Source organism: Podarcis liolepis (genome assembly GCF_965112155.1).
Source record: "Podarcis liolepis genome assembly, chromosome: 8".
In the NCBI taxonomy this organism is placed as follows: Eukaryota; Metazoa; Chordata; class Lepidosauria; order Squamata; family Lacertidae; genus Podarcis; species Podarcis liolepis.
Window position 1 is genome coordinate 18,945,841 of NC_139560.1, and position 13,793 is coordinate 18,959,633.

Here is a 13,793-nt window from a genome sequence, read left to right on the forward strand (position 1 = left end):
CAACTTTATTGATTACAGCATGTGAGAAGGTATTGGTTTAGGCATTGGACCACGGAATATTTGACTCCACCCACTCGGAGAGGAGTGAGTCTGAAGAGGGGTTAACAACCAGTCGGTGGAGCCTGTTGATGCTAATCCAACTATAAGCTCTCCCCTGATGTCACCGAGCGTCGTGCCATGGCCCCCCACCACACAGGCATCGGACAGGATCCACGACCGCCGGATTCCTTTAATGGAATACCCAAAATTGAAGGGGTAGGCGATGGCCACACCTTGCCCTTCCAAACACCACCAACACATTCCAATGCCTAACCACCAAATACCACGAAGGTTGTGACGATTGCTACGAGGTAGATGGAAAAAACCAAAAGGCCGGTGCCAATTTGCCAATTGGAAAAAATTCCTACCAGGCCCCCTGGGCAACCAGGGCAACCAACCATAGGTCCATAGCAAAGTCAAGAGAAAAGCTAAGCCCTAAAGGGAGTGGTGGGTGGGTGACTCAAGGCTAAAATGTGAGCGCAATGGGGCAGACTGGCTGGCGCGGCTGCATTTGAGCAGCAAACCACGCCCCCTCTGAGCCTCCCAGTTGGGTGCCTGACCGGGGGGCGTGGCGCGCCAGCCATGACGATAGGGTAGGGGGCAAAACGCCCCCTGTGTGATGCGGGAATCGTCTCCCACTCACAACACCTCCCCTCCGGAAGGAGGTGAGGCCTTCTGGAACTTTTCCCAACTCTACAATATCCATTTTCAAGTGATGTGATCAGAACTGTATATAATGTTCCAAATATAGTTGCACCATCTATTTGTATACTGGAACTCTGGTATCATTAGTTTTATTTTTTAATTCATTTCATAATGATCCCTAGCATAGAATTTGCCTTCTCCAAGGTTGCCACGCACTAGGTCCACATCGTTATTAAGCTCTCTCCTATGACCCCGATGTCTCATTCCTGGTTAGTTACCTTGAGTTCAGATCCCATGATCTTATATGTGAAATTAGGATTATTATTATTGTTTTGTTTCTGCAGGTATAATAATAATAATAATAATAATAATAATAATAATAATAATACCCTGCCCATCTGGCTGAGTTTCCCCAGCCACTCTGGGCGGCTCCCAATCAGTGTTAAAACACACTTGTTCCATTGAATTGCATTTGCTATATATTGCTGCCCATTAACTCAGCCTGGACAGGTCTTTTGGAGCTCTTCACAGTCCCTTTTTGTACTGATGACCCTGAACAATTTAGTATTGTCAGCAAACTTGGCCACCTCATTGCTCACCCCTAACTCTAGATTGTTTATGAACAGCTTTAAAAGCACAGTTCCCAATACTGATCCTCGGGGGACTCCTCTTTCTACATCCCTCCATTGGGAGAACTATTCATTTCTTCCTACTTTCTGCTGCTTAACCAATTGCTGATCCACAGTATAACATCTCTTCATGTTCTATGACTGCTAAACTTACTTAAGAGTCTTCGGTGAGGCATGTGACATTAATTGTATTAACTGGTGCCCATTGAGATATAAACAGCAGCTTCAGCACTTATTCTTGGAACCATGTTAGGGACAGAAAGAGTTAAACTTACTTTGTGGAACTGTATAATAATAATAATAATAATAATAATAATAATAATAATAATAATAATAATTATTTATTATTTATACCCTGCCCATCTGGCTGGATTCCCCCAGCCACTCTGGGCAGCTTCCAACAAAACACTAAAATACAATAACCTATTAAACATTAAAAGCTTCCCTAAACAGGGCTGCCTTCAGATGTCTTCTAAAAGTTTGGTAGTTATTTTTCTCTTTGACATCTGATGGGAGGCTGTTCCACAGGGTGGGTGCCACTACTGAGAAGGCCCTCTGCCTGGTTCCCTGTAACTTGGCTTCTCGCAGTGAGGGAACCGCCAGAAGGCCCTCGGTGCTGGACCTCAGCGTCCGGGTTAAATGATGGAGGTGGAGATGCTCCTTCAGGTATACGGGACTGAGGCCATTTAGGGCTTTAAAGGTCAGCACCAACACTTTGAATTGTGTTTGGAAATGTACTGGGAGCCAATGCAGATCTCTCAGAACCGGTTTTATGTGGTCTCGGCAGCTGCTCCCAGTCACCAGTCTAGCTGCCGCATTCTGGATTAGTTGTAGTTTCCAGGTCACCTTCAAAGGTAGCCCCACATAGAGTGCATTGCAGTAGTCCAAGCGAAAAATAACCAGAGCATGCACCACTCTGGCGAGACAGTCTGCGGGCAGGTAGGGTCTCAGCCTGCGTACCAGATGGAGCTGATAAACAGCTGCCCTGGACACAGAATTGACCTGTGCCTCCATGGACAGCTGTGACTCCAGAATGACTCCCAGGCTGCGCACCTGGTTCTTCAGGAGCACAGTTACCCCATTCAGGACCAGGGAGTCTTCCACACCCATCCGCCTGCTGTACCCCCAAAACAGTACTTCTGTCTTGTCAGGATTCAACCTCAATCCGTTAGCCGCCATCCATCCTCCAACCGCCTCCAGACACTCACACAGGACCTTCACCGCCTTCACTGGTTCCGATTTGAAAGAGAGGTAGAGCTGGTATCATCCACATACTGATGAACACCCAACCCAAACCCCCTGATGATCTCTCCCAGTGGCTGCATGTAGACCTGTTCAGGTTTACCCATGGCTGTAATTATATGTGTTAATTACAGCCACACAACTAATGTCATATATGCATTTTCTCTAAGGCTATTTTATAAACCTGTATTTAATATACTTTTGCAGAATTGTAATAAGATTTGGGGGACAAAGGCCACAACATTATTGAAATAACTATAATTAGCAGTAAGCATTAGGACCACCAATGAGAGGCCTAGTTAATAACAAGGGAACTCACAAATCTTTCCTGCTACCCTCTGGCATCCTAGCATATAAAGGCTAGTGATGAAACCTGAACCGGTAGCTTTTATGCAGGTCATCAAATATTAGCTGACCATACCCCTTTATTGTAATTCATCAATTGGTCCATATATTCATTCTCTCTTTCATATGTGTGTGTGTGTGTGTGTGTGTGTGTGTGTGTGTGTATCTATTAGATTTTGCTTGTTTGTTTTCATTTCTTCTTTGTCTTCTTTTGGTTACTCCATTTTCACTTTAAATGATTATTATAACAAATATATAATCCTTACCATTTTGAAATATGTATTGTTTTCAGTGTTTAAATGTGTAGGTAATAACATGTTTTATTAGTAATGGATTATTTTTTAATATACTTCATTTTTTAAAAATAGAAAGATATACCTGTAAAAGAAGAAGCTTATTTGACTGGCATTGACCTAGCACTTCTTGGGCTGGTGCTAGTCTCACTGTAGCACACTGCCTAAATCTTGGCTGATAAAATTCAGGTTACTTGTTCAAGATCTGATATAGCCTTGAGTTCTGGCATTGTGTAGTGGAGATGCTGTTTAGTAAAAGAAACTGGGTGTTCAAAACTTGTCTGCACACACACAGCCACCCACCCACCCACCCAGGTCACTAGATTAGGACTTTTTGTTCTTAGTTAAATATCCATACTTCACGTTCTATACAAAGTGTCTATAAAAATGAACAAGTACTATGCTAATTCCAATATAACATATTTGTTTCTGATGAGTTTGCATCAATCTTACAATTGTCTTATACACAGCTATAATTATATTGATTTACTTGCAGCTTGCTTGTCATGCATATGCCATTTCTTGTGTGAAAGATTTGTTGTGTTTGTTTTATACAATAATACTGTGATCACAAATCACCAGTAATAGATCTTTCATGTGGGTACACATATAAACACCCCGTTCTGTTCATTTTGGTTGAGTGGGCTTCCAAGGAACACTGTGGGATAGGGTTTACCTCCTCTTTTGACATTTGTTTTTGCATAAACTGGCACATAACTTTGAAGGAAATTGTTAGGCCTTTTTCTGCTTTTCACCGTTGGTGCAACAGTAATTTCAAGTTGCATACTCTTCCTATCTAGTAATAGTACTTAACACTCACAACCCGTTTCCCAGAGATACCTTTGAGAGAAACTATAAATGAAATCTACAGTCATTGATATAATATTAGATTCAACTTGTTCCAGAAGAAGTAACTGGGACAAAACCTGCTACCCTACCCATGTCCATGAGTCTATTGTCTCCCCATGAAAAGGAAATCATGTAAACATGGGAAGTAATGCAAACATGGACCATTTGATGACACTAACATTCAGTTAAGAAGTTGGCTCATTATGGGCTTTCCAGTGGTGACCCTGAGGGTCTGGAATTCCTGCCCATGGAAGTGGATTCTTCTCTAAGGTTGCATGCACTGCATGCACTGATTACACTGTAAGAAATAGTTCTTAGTTATGAATAGGATTTCATGATATCTCTGTGTGCATTTTAACTTCAATTTTTTAAAGGTATTATTCTTATTAGGGGACATGATCAAAAGCAATGATAAAAATAAATATTTCCACAAATAAAAGTATATCTGATAGGATCCTCTTCAGTAGAGTCAGTTTCAGAACCTTTATCGTTATTATAAAACTGTAACTCATACTAGTTTCTTGCTGAGTCAAAAAAATAATACTGATTGGGTTGACATGAGTTGCGGCAGAATTTGCATAAAATAGGACAGGACACCCTAGCTGTGCTCACTGATGTTCTGCTTTGTTGTTTGGTTTTATTTTTAAGATAATGGCATGCACATTTTCTATTAGATGCTCTCATGTCAGCTTGTTCTGATAACAGCCATCATTAAAATCCTTTTTACAGGAGATACCATGTGTCTTATGCATAGTCATACTTCCAACTAAGAAAAGTTCAACTAACATTAACATAGCTCAGACGTGTGCATGTGTTTTTAACAGCCTTTCCCAGCCATTTCTGTGACCAGAATACTTTCTTGTCCAGACCCACTTGAAAATCACATTAAATAAAATCTGTTCCTGGAGGATATATTAGAATAATGATGGGTTCACTTGGAAGCAATAGTCCCCCCACAATTTGATTATTGCCTGTGGTTCATACTCGGTTAAAATGTGATGGAATCGTGTTGGGATTCCCTTGATATCATTTTTCTTTGATTCATTCACAGCACCTTGTGGAGGCAACCTGACAGGCTCATCTGGTTTTATTCTTTCACCAAATTTCCCTCATCCTTATCCTCATAGCAGAGACTGCGACTGGACTATCACTGTTAATAATGACTATGTCATATCCTTAGCATTTATCAGGTAAGTGATTGGTTGACTCAGACCTGAAACAATGAACACATCCCTGGGAATATTAACTGCTAAACTTACTCAATTGGATTCAGAGTTGCTTGTGATTTTAAAACATCTGGGCAATTTAAAAAGTCTTTATCTGGGCAACTATTCATTTACTAGCCACCAAAGGCTTGGGCTAATGTGATCGAATTTGCCTGGTGTCTAAAAGATAATAAGGTAACTCCAAGCAATTATCTCTAAAGAAGCGATCCATAATCTAGCAAAAAAGGCCCTCCCACATGTACCCACTGGCCCAACATCTGAAGATGGGACACTGAGAGAAGAGCATCCAAGGAAGCTTTCAGTTGACTGACAGGCTCAATCAAGAGATCTTTAAGATATGAGGTTATATTGCCAAGATGTACAATGCAGGTTATATTGTCAAGATGAAAAGGAGCTACTTGGTCATTTCTGGGTAGAATCTGTGTTGTCTCAAATTCTAAGAAATTAGAAACACTTCACTGCGATAATCAACTCCAAACTATTGTTCATAGCTGTTTCATGTTTAACTGTATCATTTACATGGTATATGCATGGAATGTTTCTTGGAATGGGGATACATTGAGATATATTGATACTGTTTGTTATAAGTGTTTTCAGAAACTGAAATAGGAGAGGCTTAAGAAGAAATTAGAGTACTTGCATGCTAGCTGGCAAATATCGTAGAACAACATGAAGCAGCCGCAATCATCTCCTTTGACTGGACACTAACAATATAAGTGATAGTTTGTGAAAACAAATCCAATTATAAATCTATACTAAACACTTCTGTGATATTATGTGATTTCTTTTAAGTAATTTAATGGATAGTACTGAAAATTTCTTATGTCTGTTAGTACTTAGCATTGTACTTGTTCTAAAATTCATTTGTGTTTGTGAGGCTTGTGTAATAAATTTATGTTGGCCCATGACCCAAGAAATATGCACCAAATGTAGTAACGAGAATAATTCGTTGGAGCACTTTTATCACTGAAAATGCTAATGTGGAAACTGGGGATAAGCAGGTGACACAATCAAGCTCATCCCAGAGTGTTATTGTGTTAGTGTTCTGCTTCTCATAGACATTTTGATAGCTGCTGGAAACACAATACTAGACTAAATGGGCCTTTGTTCTGATTCAGTAGGCCTCTTCTTCTGCTCTTATGTCCATTAAAGTTTTCTAATGGATAACATTGTCAATATGTAGACACAAAACTAAAATATTCGTGATCCAGGCTAATAGTTTTCCAGCTTTAATAGGAAATGTATGCATTACAGCTTTTATAGGAGATTAAAGGAAAATGTCATACCCATATTAACAACCCATTTTATAAGCCATATATTTACATAATAATAAGGCTCAGGTGAGAGATGCTCTCCTGGTTATTAAATAATGTTTGTTCAAATTCTCTACCACAATTCAGTACCTAAAATGATGTCACAGATTAAACAAAGCAAATCTATTGTCAGTGCTGCATTTCTGACCTATAAAGGATAATAACATGGACAAGAGTATTTGTGAAAGTAAATGCAAACAAAAAGTTCAGAGCGAATCAGATATCGGGAGATAGGCAAACACAATGTTTAAAAGATGCATGGAATTATAGTAATCCGTTAGAAAATGTTTTACATGCGTATGTACTACCTATAATATTAGGCATTCTATCATACAATAGAGGGATGCAGGTGGCGCTGTGGGTTAAAACACAGAGCCTAGGACTTGCCGATCAGAAGGTCGGTGGTTCGAATCCCCACGACGGGGTGAGCTCCCATTGCTCGGTCCCTGCTCGTGCCAACCTAGCAGTTTGAAAGCATGTCAAAGTGCAAGTAGATAAATAGGTACCGCTCTGGCGGGAAGGTAAACAGTGTTTCTGTGTGCTGCTCTGGTTCGCCAGAAGCGGCTTAGTCATGCTGGCCGCATGACCCGGAAGCTGTACGCCGGCTCCCTCGGCCAATAAAACGAGATGAGCACCACAACCCCAGAGTCGGTCACGACTGGACCTAATGGTCAGGGGTCCCTTTACCTTTTTATCATACAAGAAGGTACGAGCGCCTCCACCAAAAGAAGTAAATTTGACCCCGAAAGTATTGCAACACTTCCTTATATGCGGTGGTTTTACCAGTTAGCAGGACATATTAGGATAATATTACTGGAAAAGGCATGTTCCATCTATCATATTTCTCTATCTGTCTTTTTCAGCTTCAGTATAGAACCAAACTATGACTTTCTTTATATCTATGATGGGCCAGACAGCAATAGTCCACTAATTGGAAGTTTTCAAGATAGCAAATTACCTGAGAGAATAGAAAGTAGTTCCAACTCCATGCACTTGGCTTTTCGGAGTGATGGATCAGTTAGTTTTACGGGTTTCCACTTGGAGTATAAAGGTAAGTGAATGTAACTGTATTGCAAATTTTGGACACTCTAATACTCAAGATTGTGCTGCTTTTTTATATTCCTACACACACACACACACACACACACACACACACACACACACACACGATTTGTATCAATTTGATCATTTAGTCATTGGCATATCCTATTGATGTCATAATTTGTACTTTAGCAAAAAAGATTACATCTAGTTCTGTTTCACTGGACTACTGATATAGTCAGACAATATCGTCAATGCACTGTGTTTTATGAAGTGTGTGAAACTATCAAAGATCATCAAGCAAAATCACTATCTAAGCATTATATAGTTTAGAGAAACTCACATGGGTGCGATTGTATGGGGAAAAGACACATTAAGACAGATTTGTATCTATAGGTAGAGAAATTCTTGTAACTAAAACTGCCTACTTCATCTTACTCCAGCCAAACTGCGTGAGTCCTGCTTCGATCCTGGGAATATAATGAATGGCACAAGGCTTGGAATGGATTATAAATTGGGGTCAACAGTCACGTATTATTGTGATGCTGGTTATGTTCTTCAAGGATACTCTACACTCACTTGTATTATGGGAGACGATGGGAGACCTGGATGGAACAGAGCCTTACCAAGCTGTCATGGTGAGTTTGGGGGCATGGAGTTAGGGGGATCAATCTAATTCCTGATTTGGAGGAGGGAGTATTTACTGTGTACATTAATTTTCATAACTCCTGGTTCCCCTGACTTACTGGTGAATCTCAATTTGTGGGGCCGCATAACACTGGGGAGCAACAGTGGGTGTCACCCCTGTGGCAGTGGGTATTTGGTACGAATCGCACAGCTGCAGGGGTAGGGTGGGTGGTCTCTCTACCCCGTGAGCCAATTGGGGTTGGCACTTCCGAGTACTTCATTTTGGGGGTCTGATCCCAAGATTTAAAAGGAGGCCTGTGCCTGCTCTCACCTTTCTTTGTCAATGCTTACCCACCCAACCACTCCTGTACTTTGTGTTGGTCGAAGTGGATTTCCTTGCTTGCAGAAAATTCCACTAGCAGCTTTGCTACAGACAGTTGTTATGTTGCTGCTTTCAGGACGAGAATTTTATTTACCGTATTTTTGGCTCTATAAGACTCACTTTTCCCCTCCTAAAAAGTAAGGGGAAATGTGTGTGGGTCTTATGGAGCGAATGCAGGCTGCGTAGCTATACCAGAAGCCAGAACAGCAAGAGGGATTGCTGCTTTCACTGCGCAGCAATCCCCCTTGCTGTTCTGGCTTATGAGATTCAGAATATTGTTTTTCTTGTTTTCCTCCTCCAAAAACTAGGTGCGTCTTGTGGTCTGGTGCGTCTTATAGAGCGAAAAATGCGGTATTTATTTTATATACTCATGTTGGACTGGCTATAGTTTATTTTATTTTTAAAATTTGTATACCACCCATCATCCTTTATTCTCTGGGTGGTTCACAGGATAAGAACACAAAAGGCATAATAAAAACAAGAACAAAACAATAACCCTCACTCTCCCCCCAAAACACATTTAAAAGTGTATAGGATATTAATCAGCCAAAGGCCTGGTTGAAGAGGAACATTTTTGTCTGGTGCCCCAAGGTGCCAGCTGAACCTCCATGGAAAAACATTCCAGAAACGGGGAGCCTCTGCTGAAAAGGCCTGTTCTCATGTTGCCATCCTCCAGACCTCTTGTGGAGGAGGCACACAGTGTTTGATTGCATACGACTATATATTTCCTACAATCACGTTTGAGCCATCTCCCAGTTCGTTTTCTCGCCCTAAATTCTGGGTTTATGAGGGCACAGAGCAGGCTCCATGATGTGGGAGAAGGCACTCTCAAGGGCGATTGTGTCAACAGCTTGAGCTGTTCAGATGTTCAACAGGAGCTCCAGTCATATCAGCCAGAAAATCCCCCAGAGACGTCTGGAAACTTCATAGGTCATCCCACCTCTGCAGAGGAGAAAAGATGCTGAAAGCCTAAATCTCAACAGAAAATGACCTGGCCATGATAAGGGGCCGATGTCAATACCCCCCACTTTCAGGTCGCCCTTTTCCTGCCTAGTTGAGAAAACAAGGTCCAGAGTGTGGCCTGCCACATGTGTTGGGCCAGTGACTTGTTGGGACATCCCCATGGTCAACATGGCAGCCATGAAGTCCTGAGTCGCCCCAGAAACATTCGCCTCAGCAGGGATGTTGAAGTACCCCAAAACTTAAAATTTTGGAAGTCCTTAACATGGCCTCCAAGACCAGCTCTGTCTTCTCGGTCAGAGAGACTGCTGGGCACCAAGGTGGGCAGTAAACAGAATCCCTAATCTGTCCTGATTGCACAGTGTCAGGAAACACAGACTCTAGATTCCTCCCCCCAAAACATAATCTGGAGAGAAAGCCTGGAAAGGGAGAGGGAAAGAATACTTTTATAGTCTACATTGGTTTGAGTACTACACTCTGGAACAGTGGAAAACAAGTCTGCTCCATTTCGCATGAGACAGCTGTTCAGTTATTTGAAGATGGTTATCGTATCACCTCTCATTCTTCTTTTCTCCAAGCTAAACATTCTCACTCCTTGAACCATTTCTTATTAGTCTTGGTTTCCAGAACTTTTATCACCTTGATCAACCTCCTCCGCATACGTTCTAGCTTGTCAATAGCCTTCTTAAACTGTGGTGCCCAGAACTGGACATAGTCTTTCTTTCTTTTCTTTGGCCATTGCTGTTCCAAGTGCAATCTGATGAAGGCAGAATAGATGTCAGGTAATGGGCAGGGGGGTTTGGCCTGGAGGAAAAGTGTGTTATGGGCCAGATTAGCAACAACCACAGTATCTGGAGAACAGGTACCCCATCTCTACACATTGTAACTCTGTGTGATTTGATGTCTGTACAATAACCCCAAACAGTCTTTACTTCATTTTAATATCCTAACATAAGTTTTTAACAAGATTCAATAAAATTTTACTTTCTTCTTTTTTAATTAAGCTAATGGAAGAAGGAAAGAAAGCTATATACATTTCTCCAATGCCTCTCTGTATTAAGTGTGACTTGCCTTTGGCTAATATCCTTATTTCAAATGTCCTTGAAGCCTCTCTAATAATTGCAGGATGTGAACCAAGTCCACAATCTCACTCTCATATGAATGAATGCAAAGATTAACCAGGATAATACACTAAGCCATTTGGCATTTGATGATAGCTGTTAAAAGCAGAATATAATTAAGGTGTGCAGATTAAACTTTTCATATGACAACGGATAATAAGTAATGATTTTTGTCAACTTCAACAAGTGCATTTCCTTCTAACAATACTGCCTAAGATTTACCTTTCATGTAACAAATATCTGTTGTTTACAAGATAGCACTTTATTGCTCAGTATTGTGGAAAACCCCATTTCATGCTGAGAAGGATCCAAATCATAATTACCATCCTATCTGAGACCAAGAGCAAAACCTTTTTACATTTGCTCCTTAAAAACAAAACAGGAAACTACTATGTGTTACTTGCATGGGGGGGATTACCCATGTTAGACTAATGCTCACAGAAGAAGTGTGTATCTGTGTATCTGAAGAAGTGTGCATGCACACGAAAGCTCATACCAAGAACTAACTTAGTTGGTCTTTAAGGTGCTACTGGAAGGAATTTTTTTATTTTGACTATGCTCACAGAAGGGTAATTTGTAATTCATTATACTTACAAATGCATACAGCACATGAGCACAATATATTCCACGATAAATTCATAAAGAGTATATCTTTTGAGTTTGCTTCCCAGAGCCTAAAGTGTCAATGTTGGGGCAAGGAATACCCTCAGGCTAAGCACTCACTCCTTCATGGAAAAAGCAATGCCTGCTAGTGGAACAGGCTGTCCGCTCATTGCCAGAACATGTGAACCATCTACAAACACTGCCTTTGTCTTTTCAGGATTCAGTCTCAGCTTGTTGACTCTCATCCAATGCATTACTGACACTGGCCTACACATCCATCCCCGATTCAGATGGAATGGAGAGATAGAGTTGGGTGTCTTCCACATATTGGTGACACCATAGAATGGGGGGGGGGCATTTTCTTCTTTTTAAAAACCCATCTCTATAGGTTTGTTGCTTGTGAAATAATGGAATATCACACACAGAGTAGTGCACAGTAGGGGGGTATAAAGGTAAAGGATCCCTGGACAGTTAAGTCCAGTCAAAGGTGACTATGAGATGCAGCACTCATCTCGCTTTTCAAGCTGAGGGAACCAGCATTTGTCCACATTTGTCCACAGACAGCTTTCTGGGTCATTTGGCCAGCATGAACTCATGCTAAACTGCTTCTGGTGCAATGGGACACTGTGACAAGTGCCAGAGTGCACAGAAATGCTGTTTACCTTCCCACCACAGCAGTACCTATTTATCTACTCGCACTAGTGTGCTTTTGAACTGCTAGGTTGGCAGAAGCAATGGGATCTCACTAACGTCATGCGGATTAGAACCGCCAACCTTCCGATCAAGCAAGCCCAAGAGGCTCAGTGGTTTAGACCACAGCGCCACCCGTGTACCAATATGGTAGAGGTGTAGAAACAAAATGAGCCAGTGAGTCAAGCAACTATTTCCACACTTTCATAGTCTTGTGTAAAATGGAAATCTTACCTCTTCCCTTAGATATGTGACAGGTTGAATTGACAAGTGTGCCCATACTAAATCATTAGCAGGCTTTTCAGCCCAAGCTACATTGGCCATTTTGGGTTTGAAGTCAGCTTGTTTTGAAAGTATCCCTAGTTAGTGTTAAATCACAATTCCTGGTTTGGTTGAAATGACAAGCATCGACTAAAAGAGGAAATTGGAGAAGGCTAGGCTTATTCATGTAGTACAAAACCACATTTTAGTGGTATGCCTAGGTGTGTCTGGTTCTCAACCCCTTCTCATCTCTTGAAATGTGCCTTTAATCTTTGCTTCTTTAACAGAAATGACCGTATATATTGCATTTTGAGACTGACTGAATAGTGCTATTAGGTGACCAGTGAAGTTATTCTGCTGCAATTATTTGATTTGCATCTTTAGAGCATAACAGAATGTAATATTATACATGTTGTGACTCATTAACATTGGCAGAACTTTCCTGTGATACTTAGATATAGCATAAGCTTGTGTGAAATAAGCATTATGCTAAAATACCTCTGAGCTCAATTTTACTTGAAATGGATACTTACAGATGAGATTGAGTCTCCAGATAATGTAATTAAATCTTTAATAATGCTCAACATTATTGCAAATTCCATATGTAATTTGACACTTAGTTTCACTGCTGATAGGTTTTGCTGAAGAAATAGAACAGAATTTGCATATAAGATTTACCTCATTTGAGAATTAATGCTTTTGTGAAAAGATATTTCTTTCCACACTTTCTTCCTCATTTTACATGCCAAAGAAAAGCACTTTGAATGTACTAAATGCTAAACCAGAACTTTTCATTCGATGTTTGTTTAGTTTTAAGGGGGAGGGGTACACAACAGCTTAAGGCTGTATTTAAGATTAGTCATACTCAGAGGAGAACCATTGAAATGAATGGACCTTAATTATTTCCTCTAATTTTAATTGTCTGCTGCTCTGAGTATGACTAGCATTAGAGACAATATTTAGTCTTGTACACACCAGAATTTGAACTGTGAATCCATTGACTTCTCTTCTGATTCTCAAGCGACCATACATTGCACTGCTATATGTATAATGTGCTTGAGCGTTCTAATGTTGTATACAATAAAATATCCAAAAATGGTTCTACAAAATCATCAGATTTGGAAATGAGAGCACAGGCCACCCATACGAACACAAAAGGATCTGGTATATCAGCCCCAAGGTCTAACTCATCTAGTATTCAGTTCTCAGGGATCAATCAGATACCTACAGGAAACTCAGAAAGCAGGGCATTATATCAGTTGCCCACATGATCCATGTAGCAACTGGTCTTGAGAGGGAGAGCCATTCAAATCCATTGCCCTAAACCAGGGCACAACCTAAAGAGATGCTGTGGGTGTTTTGTGGCTGCTCATTTCTCAGTTGCCCAGCAGCCCAGTTTTTAACACAAATACGTGAGAGGCAAAAATGTTTTCAAAATTAAAATATTAAAAAGTTTTGCTGGTATAGTCCTATCCTCTTTCAGCATAAGTGGCAGCTGAAATCATGGTAATTCTGCCCACACCCCTG

At 40.8% G+C, this 13,793-nt stretch overlaps 1 protein-coding gene across 5 annotated transcripts in view; it reads left to right on the forward strand.

The window, feature by feature from the left end:
• Positions 1-13,793, forward strand: part of CSMD3 (CUB and Sushi multiple domains 3) — a 591,548-nt gene that overhangs the window by 429,977 nt on the left and 147,778 nt on the right. For all 5 annotated transcript variants that reach the window (XM_083516438.1, XM_083516434.1, XM_083516435.1 and 2 more), the window contains 3 exons: positions 5,094-5,232; positions 7,445-7,632; positions 8,066-8,260. In XM_083516438.1, the coding sequence (XP_083372564.1) occupies positions 5,094-5,232; positions 7,445-7,632; positions 8,066-8,260 (522 nt within the window). The remainder of the gene's footprint in view (positions 1-5,093; positions 5,233-7,444; positions 7,633-8,065; positions 8,261-13,793) is intronic.